This window comes from Oryza sativa, chromosome 1, assembly GCF_034140825.1.
Source record: "Oryza sativa Japonica Group chromosome 1, ASM3414082v1".
In the NCBI taxonomy this organism is placed as follows: domain Eukaryota; kingdom Viridiplantae; phylum Streptophyta; class Magnoliopsida; order Poales; family Poaceae; genus Oryza; species Oryza sativa.
The window spans coordinates 7,329,294-7,350,438 of NC_089035.1; the positions used below are offsets into that span (position 1 = coordinate 7,329,294).

Sequence of the window (21,145 nt, forward strand, 5' to 3'; positions counted from 1 at the left end):
GATTGTGTCAGGAATTAAACACCTAGGCCCCGGCCGTTTATAATCCCTGTATCTCTGTCTATATATATAGTTATATACATGGAATAGTTACAAATTTTTTAAACACGGTATAATCCGAAGTGCTCAAAACACGTGCACAGTTACCTCTGTGAATACACATGCACACACCTTATTTCTATGAATACGTACCTTTGAAAACCTATCACTAAAAAAATAATTAGCCATGAATATAAGTATCCGTGTCAAATCTAGAACTTAAAGTCTTAAACTCGGGTGGTTGATCCCACCACAAAGAACCTAACAGGTTGAGCTACATTTTTTTAATTAGGTGACAATTATTCCCAATTTTTTTCGAGGGGCCTGCCTGTCCTAGCTTTTCTCGCGAGCCTGCGCATATGATGATCCAGATAATGCATGCAGTACGTACGGTGAGATATAGCTAGGGGCTATTGAGCCGATCCTAGCTTGTTCGGTGGAGCTGATAATATTTGGAAGAATTATTTTGTTTTTATTTTAAATAAAATATAAAATCTTAAATACTACAATTTAACTTATAAACCCCATACCAAGCGTAGATATATGATCTGAAGTTGTACTAAACAACTAAAATACCAGCGTAGAGTCGTGGATATATATGATCTGGAGTTATATCAAACGGAGGCTAGATTTCCAATTTTTCAAGAGTCAAGTACTAGTACACATGTGAATAATAAAGAAGCTATCTTTTCCTTTCTCCATAACTCCAGATCCATTAATTTTATATTTGGAGGGCTACAAGACAAGCCTAGATGCAAATAGATAGATGTATGTGTGTAGTGGCCAAATATAGGGAGGGCAGCTTGTTTGGCGTAGCTAATTTTGATTTTTAACACTAATTAATTGGATTTTCACTCTAAATCTGGAGTATGTCTATATAGTATAAAGTTCTATCCTAAAATTATGTTTCTTTATTAGAAATCACAACTTAATTAAGGGCATGTTTATATTGAAGCATTTTCATAGGAATTTAGAAGCATTCAATCCCAAAAGGAAAATAAAAACTAAAGAGCCAATTGGAATATTGAAGGAATTGGAGCAAATGAAAAACAAAGGAAAGTTTCCCCTTCCCTCCATCCTTAAGTCAAAAATAGAGCTTTGACCATGAGAGGAGAGGGAGGGAGAGAGATGCAGAAGTGGATAAGAGGACAAGGTAGATAACAAATAAGGTTAAGATACCCCTTCAGTTTTTAACCGATGGCGCCATTAACTTTTAAGCATACGTTTAAATATTAATATTATTAAAAATATACAATAATTATTTATTATTTATTTGTTTATCATTAAAGGTACTTAAAGCATGACATACTTTTCCATGTATTTACACAATAATTTTGAAAATGAGATGAGTGGTCAAACATACGTACACAAGTCAATATCTATCATGTATTAAAAAATGAAGGAAGTAGTCCATAAAAAGAGATGGGCATAGGATTTCATGTTATTAAGGTTCTTAGAATTCTTGTGTTGTATATCTATATTTTGTTTTACTCCTTCCGTTAAAAAATATAAATATGAAATAATTGCTTATTTACCATTATCGCATGCTCTAATCGTCCCTATAATAGCTTAGCCAGCTTTAGGAAAAATTAAGGTTAAGATAGAAAATGGTTAGGATCAATTGAGATGAGAAATTAAGCAATTAAGTGAAGAGATTAAATGATAAATATAGCTTTGATTGGTTGAAATAAGACAATAGATGGATAAATACTTATTATGCCAGAAAAACTTTGAATATCTCTAGTAGCTTATACAAACAGAGGGATCAGTATGTTTTCTTTTTCCAATATATAGTTTGTTTTACAACTGCATGCATTATCCCTACACATTTTCTTCCCTATATATGTTCCATTCGAGTGACTAGTTTTCATGCGTTCAAAGCAGCCCCCAACAATTATATATGCATGTTAGTAGTAATAATTAAGCAGGCCCATGATCATCAAATACTAGTAATGAATATATATCCAGCGGCAGGAATATTCACAGCGGGACATCGATCGATCTGTCAAATCAAAGCTTGTTGGTGTGGTAGGGTGGTTGCAAGCAAGCAAGCAAAGCAGACTACTACTCCTATATTACTATTTACTCATATACACTCCATGCATGTGTATGCACTTAATTATGCAGGCATTCAACGCATTATTAGTGGCTTCATGACTACTCCAGGTTTGCAGGATTTGGTGAGGAAAATGGGTGGCCATCACTGCAGCGGGGTGCCACTGCTGCTGCCACGGCTACTATTGATGATATATACTCCATTAGTTCCATTTTAAGTGTTGTTATAATTAAGTTTTTTTTTCTAATTTTAATCGTTCGGCTTATTTAATTTCTTTTTTAAAAAAATAAAAACATAAGTCACGTATAAAGTAAAATTTATGTTTTATCATGTAATAACAATAAAAATATCAATCTAAAAAATTTCAAATAAAACGGACGATCAAAGTTGAACATGGAAACTCATGACTACGCTTAAAATGAGACGGATGGAGTATATCAAGCGGCTCTGTTCTTTTCTCAAACAAAAACTGGATAAACTTTTAGATAAAAGTGGCATGTTTTTTAAACTGCTAAACGGTGTGTTTCGTGCGAAAACTTTCTATATGAAAGTTATTCTAAAATATAAGATTAATCCATTTTTCAAGTTTATAATAATTAAAACTCAATTAATCACATATTATTACCATCTTATTTTGTATAAACACTTAGTTTTTATCTTTATCTTCGTCTTGGAAGATTCAAACACTATTGTATATAATCAATTAGCTACAGGATATATCAATCATTGATATGTGACTAGCTAGTTAATTGTGCCAACCAGCTGCATTCATGCTTAATACTCCCTCCGTCCCATAATATAATATAAGGGATTTTGACTTTTTTCTTACTGTTTAACCACTCATCTTATTAAAAAAATTAGAATTATTATTTATTTTATTTGTTACTTACTTTATTATCCAAGTTACTTTAAGCATAATTTTTCTTTTTTATATTTACACAGGCTTTTAAATAAGACGAGTGATCAAACAGTGTGAGAGAAAAAAAAGTTAAAATCTCTTATAATTACATAGGAGTAATATGGCTCGATTAATTACGCGTGCTGAGACATCTAGGTAGGTGACGCATATATGTACGCCGGCCCGCGACGTTGGGAGCGGCGGCGGTTAGCCGTCGTTAACGTTCTCGTGTTGGTGGCCGGCCGGCCGGCCCCGTCGTCGATCGGGGGGCCGCTCGCTCGCTCGGCTTGCACCAACGTAACGTACGGCCTCGTCATATTGCTCAAGACGCGTACTACGTTGTTGGGACAGGCTCACAGGCAGGTGGATCTTTAATTATCTCTCCGTTCCAAAATAAACGCAGCCATGAGTTTTCGTTTACAACTTTAATCGTTCGTTTTATTTATTTCTTTTCTAAAGAAAAAACATAAATCACACATAAAGTACTATTCATGTTTTATAATCTAATAATAATAAAAATACTAATCATAAAAATTTTTTAAATAAGACGCGCGATAAAAATCAGACATAGAAATTCATGGCTGCGTTTATTTTAGGACGGAGGGAGTCATCGATAACTCCTCTCATTTTGTTGTGACGTATCGAGCACGACATGTCTCAAATAACTTCATCTCTAACGAGTTATAAAATGACATATTTAAAATACTACAGCATGAAAAGATCTACAATAATTATCATAAGGCTCATCTCAGCTGTGACATGTATATATAGTTTTCAACCAGCAACCAAGCGGTTAGACTAGGCTTCTTTCCAAGGCAACAACCTAATAATTTTGCTATATATTTGTTGATAAATTTTCTCTCAAAAATTGACATATGCAAATGTAGTACAATTGTTGTGTAATTACACTGTAACTTGTGTGTAACTTTCATATAATTTTGAATCGTTCGATTTGCTTTAACTTTCATACAAGCGAGGAAGGAAAAAATCACTACGGCGGCGCATATGTGAGGGGATTTGGTTCCATGACCACCATTTTAAAGGAATAGCATGTTAATGAGGGATTTTTTAAGTTACATGTAAATTACAATATAATTATATCATGATTATACTATACTTATATCTGTCAATTTTTTTTAAGAAGAGTTGTCGACAAATATATAGGTAGTCCCACAACCTAACTGGACAACTATTTTAGATGGTGTTTCAAAATGTTATACAAATTTTCATCACTTGGCCAAGAATTAATTATATCAATTAGATGTTTTATCACTCGCTAAAAAAATGTTGCAACCAGCTAATACAATATTTAAAAATACTGACCTGCAACATCAATAAACCAATAGGTAAAGCATAAAAAAAAAACTAGCTGCAACATCAAGAATAAAAAAAAATTGTCAATGAGCAACTCCAGGACAACTGAGGGTGTGGTACACGCCTTTAATGCAACTGTGCGCATCATCTGCTAGTATACATATAGCGGAACAGAGAACACCACTCAAATTAATACTTATGAGAAAAATGCAATAAATCGTTAAACTCTAACAAGAGCCTATAGTGACTTTTTTCTCTACTCCAATGTGACCAGATCCACCTTATTTCTCTACAACCTCCTTGAGCGTGGATCTTAGACGTCTAGTTCTACGACGCCGTCGCCGACCTGCTACGCGTCGCCACACCTGTTTGAGCTTGTACTTGGGATTGTTCTTCTCGGTGACGGTTCTGCATGCATCGATGTTGGCTTTGCTCTTCTCCTTAAGGGCCTTGTGGATAGGGCCGGCATGCGCGGAGGAAGATATGTTTGATATGGTGGCGACAACACAGGCAGATCTAGGGAAAAAAAGTAAAAAATATAACTTTTGGGAAAATTTTTTTTGCTCTAACCCAATGTATATATATACATATATGATTTTTTTTGGAAAAGTAAAAAAACTTCCTTGTTAATATATTATAATGCACATCTAATCAATTTATTATATACTCCAAACTTTGTTATATTTAGGGTACTTTAGAAAAATATATAGGTTGGACTAGCCACATAAAAATTCTAAAATTCTAGATACACCACTGGGCGACTGTGACAGCATGGGCAGCCCAACTTCTCTTGGTTGGGCCATGTCAGGATGAAAGCCGGTGTAATGGTAGGTCTGTGGGCGGGCACGGTGAGAGTGTGAGAGAGAAAGAGATGGGAACATGAAGGAGGGAGGAGACAAAGGAGTAGAAGGCGTCCAATATCTGGGCTCGTTTTGAACGCCCATCCACAAGCATTTTCTAACCAAATATGCCCGCGATCGATCATTAGGGATACATTGTCAATAATTTTAAGCACATGCCTAAACTCACTGGTAAACAAACAATAAGGGATAACCATAAAATTCTCAAATACTCGTACGTTATCTATCGTTACACTTGTCAGGGCTAATTTCCGATTTCCATCAATTATTGCAGAACATGCATGGATAGATCGGCAGCAGAGGCCAGCAATGCAGCACTAGCAACAAAGCATAGATATTACTGCATAGTAAGCCCACTAACAGGCCCGTTAGGCCCAAGACCCTACTAACCAACCAAAAGGTTCAAATAATCTAACCTCAAATGTTCCAATCTAGATTTCAAAGATTTAAAAATAACAAAACGACGGTGTGAAGGATGAAGTAACATAAAGAAAAAGCTAGTAATGTGGAATGACCTGTGTGAATATCTGAAATTTACTTTATTATCGTGAAAAAAGACATCGAAGAAATAGTTCCCGTAGATTGATCAAATTATTTTGTTATGACTCATTGGCTGCCAAAGAGATGGTAATATAGGCCCTGTTTATGATAGCTCGAGATTTTAAGAAACAACCTACAAGAATATGACAAACATAAATTTCCTAGCTGTTGACTTGAAGTCTATTTTTTAAATTCGGTAGCAACTTACGGTTAGAATCTAGATACAATTTTAAATTGTTTGGAGGACCTAGAGATTTAGGAGAAAGTGGAGTTGCTAGAAGCTCTCTAAACATGAACATAATTATAATAGATAAATGTAAAAATACTTATATAATAGAGTTTACGTGCGTCTTATGTGTAATTAAGAAAAAAAAACTTGACACGAGTGTTCGTATTTACACCTAATTAGTCTTTTAGTGATAGGCGAAGTATCCGTCAACAGCAAGGCGCCCATGGTAATTTCATCAATATCATGATATGCCGGTTCAGCTTTTCGAATGTGCCTATAAGAGTATGATATACGTGTGTGTTGTGAGCGCCTGCATTTTTGTAACTTGTTACTATGAAAAAAATACTTATGGAAAATTTGCAAGGGCAACCAGAAGGATGATTAGGCATAGTTCCGGATTCAAGATTTTTTTGAGCTAAAATATTCCTAACTCCACAAATCCACGGATTTATATCCATAATTACGTTGATAGATTTTGAATATATCATTTTGTTCTCATTTTGGATAAAACTTAAAATTTTGAACCATTATAATTTAACATATAAATTTCAAATCGATTATGAATGGATATGATATTTATGGCCTGTTTAAGAAGCTTAAAATTCTGAAAAGCAGCTAGTAGATAATAAACTTCTAAGAATCTAGTAAAACTGGGTTTCTCAGCTTCTGGCTTCTAGTTCATTTTCTGGATTCTATAACTACATCTTCAAAGAATCTGGACAAAAACTAAATTTGTTTAGGGAACTTCTGATTCTGGGAGAATCTGTAGCGGCATAGCCGTGCCAAACCGGGCCTACATGTACATGGAGATGAGTTAGATCTGGAGCAAATGACGAAAATGCCCCTCACCCCCGTTGCCCTGCTGCTCCCCCCCGTAATCCATCCGGGAGCTCCGTCCCTCGCTTCGGCATGAGGCCTCCGCCCTTAAACCCCTGAGAAGAGAGGAGGAGGAAGCCATGCCGCAACTGCCCTCCCCTCTCCGCCGCCTCCTCCCGCTCTCCCAAACCCTAGCCGCCGCCACCCCGGCCCCGCTCCTCCACCTCTCCCGCCGCCTCTTCTCCTCCTCCTCCTCCCCCTCCCCCTCCCCCTCCCCTCGCGCCGCGTGCCTCCGCGCCCTCGCCTACCGCGGCGGCCAGGCAGGAGGAGGAGGTCGCCGCGGCCACCACAACAACCTCCTCCGACGCGGGAACAGCACGCTCGGGAAGAGGAGCAAGGAGAAGATGGGCGGCGGAGGAGGGGGAGGGGGAGGGGGAGGGGAGGCGGAGGTGGCGTTCAACAAGACGCGCGCGGAGGGGAAGGACGGGAGGAAGGGCAGGAGCATGGAGCTCAAGAGCCGCAAGCTCAACCCCATCAACACCATCTGCTACGTACAGGTGAGGGATTTTGCCGATTTCTCCCCCCACACCACGCCACATTCCCGATGGTCTCGTTATTAAGCCGCTCTGCTTTGCGCCTAGCTTTCAGTTCAGCTCGATTAAAGCGGGGATTGCCTGCTTTTTTTATGCTACATACATTTTGTTTCCTAAGACGCGAACGATGTCGAGCAACAAAATGATAATATGATTATATATATATGCCTTTTAGCACAAGGTTAGTACCTGCTACAATCCTTTGATGGCGATTGTGCATGTTGGTTTACTTCATGACTTAGCAAGCACATTTAATTCCTGGGCTTACTTGGGATACAAAACATGCCCCATTGGAGTATGGCGCGATATCTTTTGCCTTGGGTTTCAGCATGCCGGTTATAATTTTCTTTGCTTTGTAAGAATGTGCATGTGTCGCCTTTCTGCTGACCTAACTGTGGGCATAGGCTAAAATGTTATCCCAAATTGATTGCGATAGATGTCTTACTTAGGTTTAAAGGGGGTATAGCATCTGAACCAAACTTTAAACCATCGTTCGCTTATTACCTGCGTGCTAAGAAAATTATAAAATAATAAATTTTGTCACGATGCCAAAGTTCATCGGAGGATATACATATTAATGCCACCCGCTACCAAATTGGTAGAAATGATTCAGAACATCAATGCTCTGATGATAACGATGTTGATAATCACTTGTAGGGTGTATATTCTGGGTTTCCTTTACCTGTTGAAGACCAAAAATACTATGTTGTCAGGGTCTTGTGGATGCTGCAGTTGCTGGCTGGCAAAGCAAGCGATCAAATCGAGCTAGTTTAGTAAGAGTGAGAAAACTAGGTATAAGCACCCCTAGAGGCCTAGAATGCAATCATTCCAGCTGTTTTTGACTTTTTGTGTCACCCCCCTCAGAGATAGTTGTTCAGTTAATCAACCCCCTCACTTAGATCAACTCATGGGAACAGGGACAAATGCCTTTGCCAGTGATCTTACCCCTTCGTTCTTGGCTTCTTGCTGTGCAGATACTTGGTACAGGAATGGACACACAAGATACTTCACCTTCCATTTTACTCTTCTTTGACAAACAGAGGTTTATATTTAATGCTGGCGAGGTATCTGCAGCACTTGTATTTATTTGATCACTCTCTCTCTCTCTAAAACATACTTATGTTTTTAATTAATGTGCTTCTTAAGTGCACAAGTTGTTCCTAAACTCTAGTTGCCTTAGGGGCAAATTTGTAGCTCAGGTCTATTGAGTTCCGTTTGTCCTGCTTTTTTGTGTGTATTGCTCTGTATTTTATTTATCTAATTTTATCATCCTTAACCAGTTTGTCATGTCTTATTTTGGTGAACTTAATGTGCTAAATAACAACCTTGCTGTCTGATAGGGTCTTCAACGTTTCTGTACTGAACACAAGATAAAGTTATCAAAGGTATGAGGTCCTTCTCGCCAATGCATTGATCATATTTCTTTTATCCTTGTTTGATTGTGTTTGTAAACCAGCAACTTGCTTAAATGTTGATTCTCCACCTCCCAGATTGACCACATATTTTTGACTCGTGTATGCTCAGAAACTGCAGGGGGCCTTCCAGGTAAATTTGATCACTCTATGTACTGAACTACTGTCATTATTTGCTGAACTGTGATTATATCTATGACATAATTGTTTCTGTTCCTTCTTTTCATTTTTGCAGGACTGGTTCTGACTCTGGCAGGCATAGGAGAAGAGGGCATGTCGGTGAGATCACATGATTTCATCATTCCCTTCTTTTCAGTACCTAATTGCCAACTCATCCTGTTATACCTTTTCTGCATACTGATTGTATTGTTCCCTTTTATCTGCAACATAGGTGAATATATGGGGCCCTTCTGACCTAGATTTTTTAGCTAGTGCAATGAGATCCTTTATCCCAAATAGAGCAATGCTTCACACACATAGCTTTGGTGTGGAACAAAATGTATCTTCTTCCCAATCTAAAGATGCTACTGTCATTGTTGATGACGAAGTAGTTCGAATATCCGCAATGTTTGTCAAACCAAGATACAATAAAGAAGCCAGTTGCTTGAATGACTCCAACTTGAAGCCTGGCAATACTGCTATCATTTATGCATGTGAACTGCCAGAACTTAAAGGAAAGTTTGACCCTGCTAAGGCTGCTGCCCTTGGTCTCAAGCCTGGACCAAAATATCGTGAACTTCAGCTCGGGAACTCTGTGCAGTCTGATGCATTCGATAAAATGGTTAGTACTGAATACTGAGATATTTAAACTGTAATCTATTTGTAGGATTATAAATAATATTCTTTCATGTATTTGTTTACAATGTTTTTTTTCATTGATTCAAGCTTGAGCCTATGCCACCAGGTAGATCAGTGCTGCCCGTTGGGAACCTAACTTTTTCTTTTGGAGGCTGTTGAGTCCGCTGTTCAGTGATTCATCTGTGGATGGGGTGGCACTATATATTTTCATGAATAGATTGCTGATGTAATATTTTATTAGTCTTTAAAGATGTTAAATACTAAATTAAATTTTATTAGTCTTTAAAGTTGTTAAATACTAAATTAAGCAGTGCCGCTTGACTATCTTCTGTCCTTTCCTTGATAACATAATTTAATTTTTTTTTCTGTAATTTAAGCTTTTGATATTACTTCAGATATAAATTGCACGCACAAGATAACTGGATGAAAATTTCTTGTGTACAGCTCATTTAGTTTGCCAATTTCTAGGTTCATCCAAGTGATGTTCTTGGCCCGTCGATTCCTGGACCTACTGTACTTTTGGTGGATTGCCCTACAAAATATCATATGCACGAACTATTTTCCCTGCAATCTCTTATACGCTTTTATGAAGATTCTTCTGAGCAAGCAGGGAGTCCCAAGAAAGTAAATTGTGTAATCCACTTGGGCCCATCTTCTGTGACTGAAGCTCTCGATTATCAGAACTGGATGAGAAAATTTGGTGCCACACAGCATATCATGGCAGGGCATGAAATGTAAGATTCAGTTCTGTTCACTGTTTTATGTATGCTTTTCATGCAGCCCCAATTATTGGCTTTTCTAGTTTGAACTTAGGTTAAAACTATTGTTGTTAGTAAATCTGAAGTTAGCTTTTTTTTACAAAAGAAGTGAGAAGTTCCATATTGTAGAAATGTTTAACTTGGTGGAATTTATCTGTAACTTCCAGGAATGAATTTATACGTCGTGATTGCATATTGTGAAGTTTTACTTTGTCACTGTATTATCTTCGTCAGTTCCTAATTGATAATTAGTGAAGTTTTGCTTGATTTTGCTACGGAACATTGTAACTTGTAAGGTACTTCTTGATAATATTCCACCTCGGTAAAACACCATTTTATTAATTTTATTATTGTATAATATCTGTTTTAGGATTTTGGAACCCTCAGTTATCACCATAGGTTAATTTTTCAACCTAAATGCTTAAATCATTCACTTAACATTGTCTAACTTTTTAAATCTGGCTTAAATCCAATCCATGTGATGATATTTGTGGTGTTTTTGCCACGTGTGCTCACTTTTATGCTGTTTTAGCGTTCTCATGTACAGTTGTTGCTACCAACTGGGCACATGGATTGCTGACACATGGATGAGTGAACACAAGTGTGGTGCATCTGCATATAGTAGGATCTGCGCGGCAGAAACCACTACAAATACTGCCATCTTGTTTGTAATGATCCAGTTCTAATATTTGGTCATGTGATGGGACTTTTTCCTCCTATGTGCAGTAAAAACATGGAAATTCCTATCCTGAAGGGTAGTGCAAGGATATCATCACGTCTTCATTTTGTATGCCCTCATCTCTTCCCATCCTCTGGATTTTGGCCTGTGGAACCTATAAATGATGTTGATTCAGAGAAGAATAAGGTAGCTTCCAGTAAGATACATAATACCAGATAATATAAAAATGCATTCTGCTTATATACATGAAATTTTCTTACCACTTTTAGGTTTCTTCATTGCAAGCCTGTGAAAGTGTGTCAGCGGCTAATCTTCTAAAGGTATGGCTAACTCTATAACCATACTGTATTTCCCTGTTAGCACTTATCACACGAGCGTTTCTGTTAATCTATCTGGTATTTGTATGTCTGGACTTTGTGATGAAAATGGTTTCAAATATGGATGTGAAAATTCAACTAATAGTTTATGTCTCGAAACTTAACGTGTCAACCTACCACACTATACCAATCTTTTTAAAGCAGCATGACTAGGATTTTCCCTTCTATGCAATGCAATTGTAAAATAACCTGCTGTGACGAATGTCTTGGTCATTATTTATTGATGATCTTTGCACAGACAGTTACTTTTTGCCCTACGTTAGTTCTGGTCTTGCTTATATTCTCTGAGCATGGGCTTGAATATATGCACCTTGCAATTATTTTCCACGCCATGCTATGGCACACAATTACAATCTAGAAGCTGAGAAGGAGAAATTCTTCTCATGAAAGATACTACATAAAAATGAAGCTGACAGGAGGAAGGAGAGATAAATAAATCATAAGAATTTTGCATCATCTATGTGACCAGTTGCTGGTTAAACTTTCTTTAGTTCAGTGCAATGCCGTTTATTACATTAGTGGGTTCTCCTTTTCAGTTTCATCTGCGTCCATATGCTCAACTGGGGCTGGACAGATCGTCTATACCAAGCCTTACTACTTATGGAGATATTGTAGATGAGCTCTTGTCGGAGATCCCAGAGATTAAAGAAGTTCCTGAACAGATTAGCAAGTTCTGGCAAAGTAATTCAGTTGGCAAGCATATGCTCATGGTTGAAGAGCCATGGATTACTGAGAATTCCTCTGTTTGTAATTTTGTAGACGAAAATAGTAATTCAGGTAAGTTACAAGATGGCACTCCATTGAGAGCAAGTGGCTGGAGAAAGCACCCAAAGGACACTCCTGATATCCCTTGCTGTGTGGAGAATGCAACAAGAGAAGATATGGAAATTACCTTTTTGGGTACGGGTTCATCCCAACCTTCAAAATATCGGAACGTAAGTTCCATATATATTAACCTGTTTACACAAGGAGGTATACTTCTTGATTGCGGTGAAGGAACCTTAGGGCAATTGAAAAGAAGGTTAGTTCTTACATACTTCTTTAGGTAATTGAGAAATGCATGTTATTTCATATTTGTCGTCATGACACTTTCTCTTTATAGGTTTGGTGTAAGTGGTGCTGATGATGCTGTGAAAAGTTTGAAGTGTATTTGGATTTCCCATATTCATGCTGATCACCACACAGGTGTAGCTAGAGTTCTTGCTTTGAGGTCTAAATTGTTAAAAGGGGTACCTCACAAGCCCTTACTTGTTATTGGACCAAGACCACTTGAAAGATTTCTAAATGCATATTCAACACTCGAAGATCTTGATATGCAGTTCCTAGACTGCAGGCAGACTTTAAAGCCTAGTATAGAGGCTTTTCTCAGTGACAATGCTACTGAATCTGCCACATCTCAACTTGGAAGCACTATATTTGCTCCTGGAAGTAAAATGGAGAACTACAGCCGGAAGCCTGCAAGTCCAAGAGATACTACAGCTCTAACTAATTTGAAAGATGTCCTACATGAATCAGGTTTGGAAGTTCTTTACAGTGTCCCAGTTCTGCACTGTCCACAGGCGTTTGGAGTTGTTCTGAGAGCCAAGGAGAAGGTGAGCAGTGCTGGAAAAGCTATTCCAGGATGGAAGGTTGTTTATTCAGGTGACACGAGGCCCTGCCCAGCTCTTGTAGATGCGTCCAGAGATGCCACTGTACTAATACATGAGGTAAGATGAACATAAATCTTTTGGACAACTAATTCCATTATTACCAACTTGATATCCACTGCCATTTCCATGGTGGCTATGATTCTATATTCCTCCCTTTTGAGTGCTTGCCATCACTGCTTATGCTCCAAGGTGGTTTCCAAAAGTTCAATATATTATTTGAGTTATCAGTTCTGTTTTTTCTGTCTGTCCTAGTGTCCTGTAGTAAAATATTTCACTCTCCAATTGATGTGGACGACAACTGGCCAAGTGCATCACCAACTAACCTTGCATGTTTTTGTATACTGTTAGCTGCAGAATGTTCTCTTCTAATTATTGATGATATTAATCACTAGTTAATGGCAATAATGGTATTGCGTGTCTAAACTGTGCAATACTCGTTTCTCCAGGCAACATTTGAGGACAGTATGAAGGATGAGGCGATCGCTAGGAACCATAGTACAACAAAGGAGGCCATAGCAGTAGGCACATCAGCCGGAGCATACCGTATAATCTTGACCCACTTTAGCCAAAGATACCCTAAAATCCCAGTTTTTGATGAGGTTGATATGCAAAAGACTTGCATTGCGTTCGACCTGATGAGTGTGAATCTGGCGGACTTGCCAGTACTGCCAAAGGTTCTTCCTCACCTGAAGCTCTTGTTCAAAGATGAGATGGTGGTTGACGAATCTGATGAGATCCAGGAGGCTGTTATGTAGTACTGATATAAGATAGAATAGTGTACAACAATTTAAATAGAATGATTTTTGACCTGAGAATCCAATTGTAGACAGCGCCATCCATGCGATATGTTACTAGTGAGGCCAACCACCCTGCATTCAGATACTAGAATAGCTGTACTGTCAATTTTTGGCGTTGTCTTGTGCAATAAGCATTGTCGGCAATTTGCAAGTCTCGTGTGCGTTGAAAAGCAAGCGTGCGACCTGCCCTTCTAATTTAGTATTTTGATGGACAGTTAAGGCTTTGCCGTTACAGATGATGCGTTCAATTACGTGTCATGTTAATGTTAGTACTTGGGGTTTCAGTGTTTCACAGAGTGAGTCCCATTTCAGCCTCACATATGTTCCACGTTTCTCACTCATCAAGGCACCATCCAAACCCCAATTTTAAATTGAAGATACACTTTCAGTTTTAAATTCTTGAATTTGTTTGTTTAGTTAAAAATACTGGACTGAAGAAGTCTTTGATTTTAAAAGGTCCTTAAATTTCAACTTTAAAATCCCAGTGGCTTTGTCCCAGGCTTTAACTGGGTGTGCGATGAATTTCCATTTGCAGGAAACCGACAATCTTAGGAAATGGGATCCTCCACATTAGTTTACCCATTTGTGCACCATTTGCTCTGCGGTGACCATCTCGATCGCTACTGCAAAAATAGTATAACAACAAAATGTCACTGTTTGTGGCATCAATCTACTATGTTACTCACAACTATAATGAACCGCAGAGAGGATCCATATCAAGTGGTATGTAAGAGATTTAAAACTAGTAGAGGAGAGTATTGCAAAAGTACTCGCGACACTTGTCTCTATAAGCACGCCTATATAGATTGAGACAATATAAATTGAGGGGCTGTTGATGCCCATACAGATTGGTGAAATTATTGTCGATATCTCGTTGTTGATGCACATGACATCTAAACTAAAAAGAACAATTAGCAGTAAGTACAAAGCATTACCCGTAAATACAAACATTGGTATTAAGTCAAATACTCTAATTAACCATAAATATAAGCACTAACGTTATGTCGAGACTTTTTTTTAATGACTCGCACTAGATAGTGTGAAGTTCATAATGATAGAGTAGAAAAAAATTACAAGATTATAATCATGTAATGTCGTAACAAGGAAAACGAAAAAAGAATACCACCATCCACGTACCGATAACATCAACACATAGACATAAGAGAAAAGCTAGCACCGAACCGGCCATCGCTAATCGTGACCAGCCGCCGCTAGGCCAATAAAGGAACTACAATCAAGATCGCCCAAAACCCAACCATTACAACCGACATGAAACTTTGTTCTATCCACATCTTTGGGATCAAAAAAGTTACGTCGGAGACTTGAACCCATGATAGCAGGTTCTACCGAAATGATTTACAATTTTGGCCGTGTTTAGATCCAAAGTTTTTCTTCAAACTTCTAACTTTTCCATCACATCAAAACTTACATGCACAAACTTTCGGCTTTTCCGTCACATCGTTCCAATTTCAACCAGACTTTTATTTTTGACGTGAACTAAACATAATCTTTGAAAAGTTTGATTTTGAACACGGTGGCAGCAAAGTGACACGAAACTTTCCAGTGCGACTAGTAGCAGAATCTCGGGTTTTGCCGCATTACCCCTCTGAGCCTCAGCCTCACTCTTGGCCTCTCCCCTCCCCTCCCGTCGTCACGAAGGAAAGCGAAACGGTTATCGCGTTAACCACCCCGCCCTTCCCTTCCCCGACCTGACCCCGACCCGCCACTAGAAGCTTCCATCCACCCCGCCGCACGTGCCGCTCACCCGCGCCGCCCACCTCCCCTCCCCTCCCCTCCTCTCCTAGACCCGGTCCACCGCCGCCCCTCTCAGATCCGCCGTTGCCGCGGCGGCCTCGGCAGCTCGGTCTCCCCCCGCTAGGGTTTCGCCGTCTCCGATCGGAGGGGCGCAGCGATGGATCAGAGCAGGCGGGCGGTGGAGTCGTACTGGAGGTCGCGGATGGTGGACGGCGTCACGGCGGACGACGACAAGGTGGCCCCCGTCTACAAGCTCGAGGAGATCTGCGAGCTCCTCCGCGCCTCCGACGCCAGCGTCGTCAAGGAGGTCGCTGACTTCGTCCTCAAGCGACTCGACAACAAGAGCCCCGTCGTCAAGCAGAAGGTTCCCCTTCTCCTCCTCTCTCTCTCCCCTTGTGTGATCTCGGGTGCGAGGGTATTAGGTGGGTGGCGGCGAGGTGGATCGATCGATCGATCGATTGAGTACTTATGGATTGGTGTTCTTGTGTTCTCATTGATGATGATGATGATTAGTTCTGTGGCCACGGTTCTTGTCGAACTCTGGATGGTCGAAGGATGGCGCACGTATCCGGGGAGTGATTTGAGTGGGTGACTGATGATTTGTGTGATTGTTTTGAGTTCATGCCTGCCTCCTGGATTGCCGATCAGTTGAGGGGAGAAGAGGCTGTCGAAGATATAGTTCTGTTTTGGCCTTCTGGATGTGGGTTTAATAAGGGAAACGGCGAAAGTAGGGAATTGCAGTTGTTGAATGAAATAGTTATTGGTTGTGCGCCACAGCCCCTAGCATAAAAGAGCAGTGCCTTGGTGAAGGTGTAAGGGAGAAACTGGCTATATATTTTTGTTCTTCACTACTAGGTGGCAACAATATCTTGCTCACAGCTCACCTGGAGTTGATGGCCTGTTACCGTGGATTCAAATTAGCTAGAATGGATTCATGTGTCATAGTCCCTATCAATTGAAATTTAAAACTAGCCTACTGCTTCTTGAAGAGCTGAGAATATTCTCCACATCCAACTATCTGGCATGTAACTGTTCCATATCGACTGAGACCTTAGTGGCTTGTATGGTTGTTTTTGGTGAATGCTGTTTTATAGAGCAGAAGCCTTATGTGGCTAATGAACTACAACAATTGTTATAGCTATGGACCAATGGAAGGTGTTTTTTTGTAAACTATGGTGTCTACTTTTGATTTGGATTTAAGGGATGTTTTTTTTTTTTGGGGGGGGGGGGGTTTAATGCTGAACCAAACACATACATTTGAGGTTGTTTAGTGAACTTGAATGTGAATTCAGATTTCAACTTGTGACAACTAATTTTAATTTTATAAATGAATTGCTTTACATTCATGGCATGTTGCGTTCTGACTCCTGATCTCGTAATGGTAAAGCTCATACCAGCCTTCTGAGTAGACTCTCTGCGCAAAGGAAATGCTGCTTATGGGCATAATATTTGCTTTGCTAAGCATTTGTACTGAATGTTACACGTCAGTCCTGAGCAGTGGCACATTGCACCTTTTGCAAACATGGTGACCCCCACATATATCATAGAATGTACCCTAATGTTTTTGATGGAATTTTTAGGCTGTCCTAACTTATGTCTAACATTTAAGTACAGTGGTGTTTAATTATTGAGGAGACTAGCTTCTGTTCTTCAATTCTGTACTAACCTTTTCAATTGCTCTTTTCCAGGCTTTGCGGTTGATTAAATATGCTGTTGGGAAGTCTGGTACTGATTTCAAGCGGGAAATGCAACGGCACTCAGCAGCTATGCGCCAGCTTGTTCACTACAAGGGACACCCTGACCCCTTGAAAGGGGATTCTCTTAATAAGGCTGTCCGTGAAACTGCAAATGATGCCATTGCTGCTATTTTCTCCACAGAGGAACCTAAACCTGCTGTTGCAACAGAAGGTCTTGGCAAGCGCATACAGGGTTTTGGAAATACTAATTTTGAGCCATCAAGAGATGACAAAAAATCTTTCCTTAGTGAGCTAAGTGAAGTAGTGGGCATTGGCAGTGCTTCCATTAAACAGGGTTTGAGCAACTTTGCTGCTTCTCATTCATCAATGATAACAAATGATAATGGTGGTCCGTACAAGAGCCCAAACCTTCGTAGGTCTCTGACCACAGAAATGGATAAATATGGCAGGTATGATCCAAGTGAAATTCAAGGCGAGAGCCGTTCTTCATCTGGTGCTTCAAAGAATGTTAGTTCTGGTTCATGGGGTCCTAGTCCATCCAGTTCTGCACCAACTGATGATACTGGTTCAAGTCAAACAGGGGTTAAGACTCGTGAAGAGAGACTTTTAGATACAATTGCAACTTCAAGTGGTGTGCGGTTGCAACCAACTCGAGATGCTCTGCAAATATTTCTAACAGAAGCTGCCAAATTGGACGCAGTTGCTTTGAGCCGTGCCCTTGAGAACAAATTGAATTCTCCTTTATGGCAGGTGACTTTACGATGTTCTTTGTTCATCTACTTCAACCTTACAAGTTACAATAGTTTTACGGCTATGGGATGGGGTACCTTTAGTCTATATTATGGTTTACACTGCTTCTGGCAAGTGACTAGTGTATATTGATGCACAAATCGATATTTTTTCTTATTCCGCAGTCAAATGGAAGTACTTTGGATATCTAATATATAGATACTTTAAACATATGTTTGTTCAAATTTTGACAAGTGCTTATTGAGATTTCAAACTTCAAAAGTAAAAACACTATTTATGAGTTGACTTGTGACCATTCACATATACTTTTTTATGGTAAAAGTTCAGAGCTGTATATATAATAGTGAGTGGTATGTAAACATATTGATGCTTAACTTAGCTTCCAATTTTCAGGACAGCATAGTTTATTTGAATAATAAATTAATAACATGTGAAAAATACAGTTCCGGCATGAACTCTTTGCATGTTAAAAGTGCTTAGTTAAGGGCTTTTACACCCGCCTCCCTACTTTGCGGTTTAGGACATGTCTTAGCGTATTTAAAGATTTACCCAGTAGGCAGCATACTGGTTCTGAAAAAAATATTAGGCAGTGGGCAGCATATCCTTTTAACATGGTCAAAGGAATCAAAATGTTTTGCCTTGTTATACATTCCAATTATCAATGGAAGTCCACCTAGCATCTGAATTTTAAAACCAGGCATCTAACTTCTCAATACTTCCATAAAACCCCCTGAAGTGGTTTTGCATGGTGGTTTCACCTATAACCCCATGAACTTTCATTGGAATAAGGTTTATTTCTACTAGGGGTTAGCAATACGGAGTATGTTCAGAATTAGTGCATTCATTATCTATGATGTTCTCTGACCTTTTCTTATATTTTTGATACAATATTATCTCACATTATTTATATACATGATTAGATCATATTTATAATACCATTTTATCTTGACCAAGCACTTCCACCATTGTTTTCACTTTATATATTCATAAATATTCAATGCATTTGTTCTACTTCAGGTTCGCATGAAGGCAATTTGTGTATTGGAAGCAATTGTAAGGAAACAGGATACTGATCCTTATTCAATCATTACTTCATATTTCTGTGAGAACAGTGCATCTGTTGTTAGATGCTGTGAGCTTCCGCACGTTTCTCTCAGAGAAAAGGCTTCGAAGGTCAGTAAAGTTGCAAGCCATTAATAAATAAATTTGTATAATGCACCATTTATTTTCTGCAAATTGCTATGTAGAATACATGCTTTGCATCTCTTTGATTCTATCTCTCTCTAGGCTATAGCTATTTCCACCTCCAATTATTACTATATAATAAACCGTGCCATTTTCTTAGGTCTTAAATCTGCTGGTTGGGGAACAACCTACTGGAAGCAATAATTTTTCAGAAACAAAGACAACAGTACCTGCTGCACAGATGCCTGATTTGATTGATACAGGGGATCAAGATGACCCAGGAGCTCAAAATTCAGCTCAGGAAGGTAGCGAGAGGATAATGGGGAATAGCATGTTTACTTCTTCGGTTGATGATTTGCTGGGTGGTGAACCTATTGCTGATATAAGTACCACCACCAGTAATGGTAATGGAGGTGATCCGTTTGCAGACGTTTCATTCCATGAGACAGCAGATACTAAGGATACTAACGACCTATTCTCGGGGATGACGGTAGAAGAAAAGGCAACAGCAGCCTTGCATGATAGCTCATCAATAAACAAAAATGAATTGTCAGATATATTTGGCAGCAGCCCTGAGCCATTCTTCCAAGAAAGAGTAGAGGATAAAGGAACCGTGAATGATTTGATGGCTGGTTTGAACCTTAATGGAACTGCCCAAGCTCAGCCTGGGATTAAAACAGAATCTAACAATACTGTCAATGTTTCACAGCTCTTTGACATGAACAGTCAGACAACAAATGTGGCTAATTCTGCAGCAATGACTGGTATTCTTGGCCAAAGCTTTTATCAGCAACAGCAGGTTCCCTTGCAGTACAACTTGCCATCACAGATGCTGTTAAATCCAGCATTTGCTGGGCAGCAATTAAACTATGGTGCTATGAGTGTTCTTCTTGCTCAGCAGCAGCAGCTGCTGCAAAATCTAGGAAATTTCAATGCTGGGTTGGGACATTCGTCTTTGAATGCAATGAACAGCGGAAATGCATCTGTGCTTCCTGATATCTTCAATTCAAGTAACCAACCTCAACATGTTGCTGTGATGAGCAACTCAAAGAAGGATGAAACTAAAGCTTTTGATTTTGTTTCGGTATGCGCTTTCATCATGTCCCTAATTTATTCTTATTTCATTTCATATATAGACGTGCCAATATTACCAACTGTCATAATGCGTGGGCAGTATGAATCTATGGCTCTATGCTAGTTGCATAAGATGTTACTTCAGTTTTTGACATCTGAAGCACCATCCTCTGGTGTTAACAGTCCTAGTTTTCTTTCAGGATCATCTTGCAGCAGCTCGTGGTTCAAAAAAGTAACCCGAGAGCGATGGGTATGTTCAGAATGTAGCAACAATGCATTTGTTTGGCTTCACGCAAACTTCACTCGTACTCCATCGATTAGCTGGATCAATCTCAGGACAGGTTTTGCATGTTGTGCTGCAACAGATGACCCAAGAAAGAAAGAAAAGAATTCACGACGGGGGATTGTGTTGTATCATGTATCTAGACAAATGTCGATTTTTATGTTGAAATAAGCTGTACTTATCTTCTCAGTTTCTTTTGATGCCTTGCCTTTTTTTTTTTCTTTTAAAGAGTCGGACATTGTAGATTGTTCTCGGGCGGGATTTTGTTTTTGCTGCTGTACAACAGCATATTTGGTTCTTTTGACGGGAATTGTAAAGCTTGCTACGTTAATAACAGGTGCCATACGGGAATAATGATGCCTCTTGAACCATACTGCTCACATGTTGAGTACATTATATCTACGAACTATCTGCATTGTGCAGATTATGAATTACTCCCTCTGTTTCGAAATGTTTGACGCCGTTGATTTTTTAAGCACATGTTTGACCATTCGTTTTATTAAAAAAATTTAAGTAATTATTAATTCTTTTCTTATCATTTGATTCATTGTTAAATATATTTTTATGTAGGCATATAATTTTACATATT

General features: G+C 39.0%; 1 protein-coding gene across 2 annotated transcripts; it reads left to right on the forward strand.

Moving 5' to 3' along the window:
* Positions 1–6,839: 6,839 nt before the first annotated feature.
* Positions 6,840–20,936, forward strand: LOC4324278 (tRNase Z TRZ3, mitochondrial). Of its 2 annotated transcripts, XM_015757095.2 has the most exons (16): positions 6,840–7,306; positions 8,317–8,406; positions 8,683–8,727; positions 8,833–8,887; positions 8,990–9,033; positions 9,146–9,535; positions 10,021–10,286; positions 11,037–11,175; positions 11,259–11,309; positions 11,903–12,387; positions 12,469–13,072; positions 13,462–13,761; positions 17,256–18,014; positions 19,032–19,187; positions 19,360–20,283; positions 20,474–20,936. In XM_015757095.2, exons 1-16 carry the CDS (start codon positions 6,890–6,892, stop codon positions 20,507–20,509), a joined length of 4,761 nt encoding a protein of 1,586 aa, XP_015612581.1. In that variant the 5' UTR covers positions 6,840–6,889; the 3' UTR covers positions 20,510–20,936. The 2 variants fall into 2 exon arrangements, with proteins under 2 accessions (XP_015612581.1, XP_025879959.1); XM_026024174.2 differs by lacking the exons at positions 6,840–7,306; positions 8,317–8,406; positions 8,683–8,727; ... (7 more) ...; positions 12,469–13,072; positions 13,462–13,761 and adding an exon at positions 15,524–15,931.
* Positions 20,937–21,145: the final 209 nt, after the last annotated feature.

Bases quoted from the DNA above. Each gene is read 5' to 3' on its own strand.
- LOC4324278 (XM_015757095.2), top strand. From the start codon at position 6,890: ATGCCGCAACTGCCCTCCCCTCTCCGCCGCCTCCTCCCGCTCTCCCAA. The intron at 9,034-9,145 runs GTGAGATCACAT...TCTGCAACATAG, and splicing joins TAGGAGAAGAGGGCATGTCG to GTGAATATATGGGGCCCTTC. The intron at 20,284-20,473 runs GTATGCGCTTTC...GTTTTCTTTCAG, and splicing joins AAGCTTTTGATTTTGTTTCG to GATCATCTTGCAGCAGCTCG.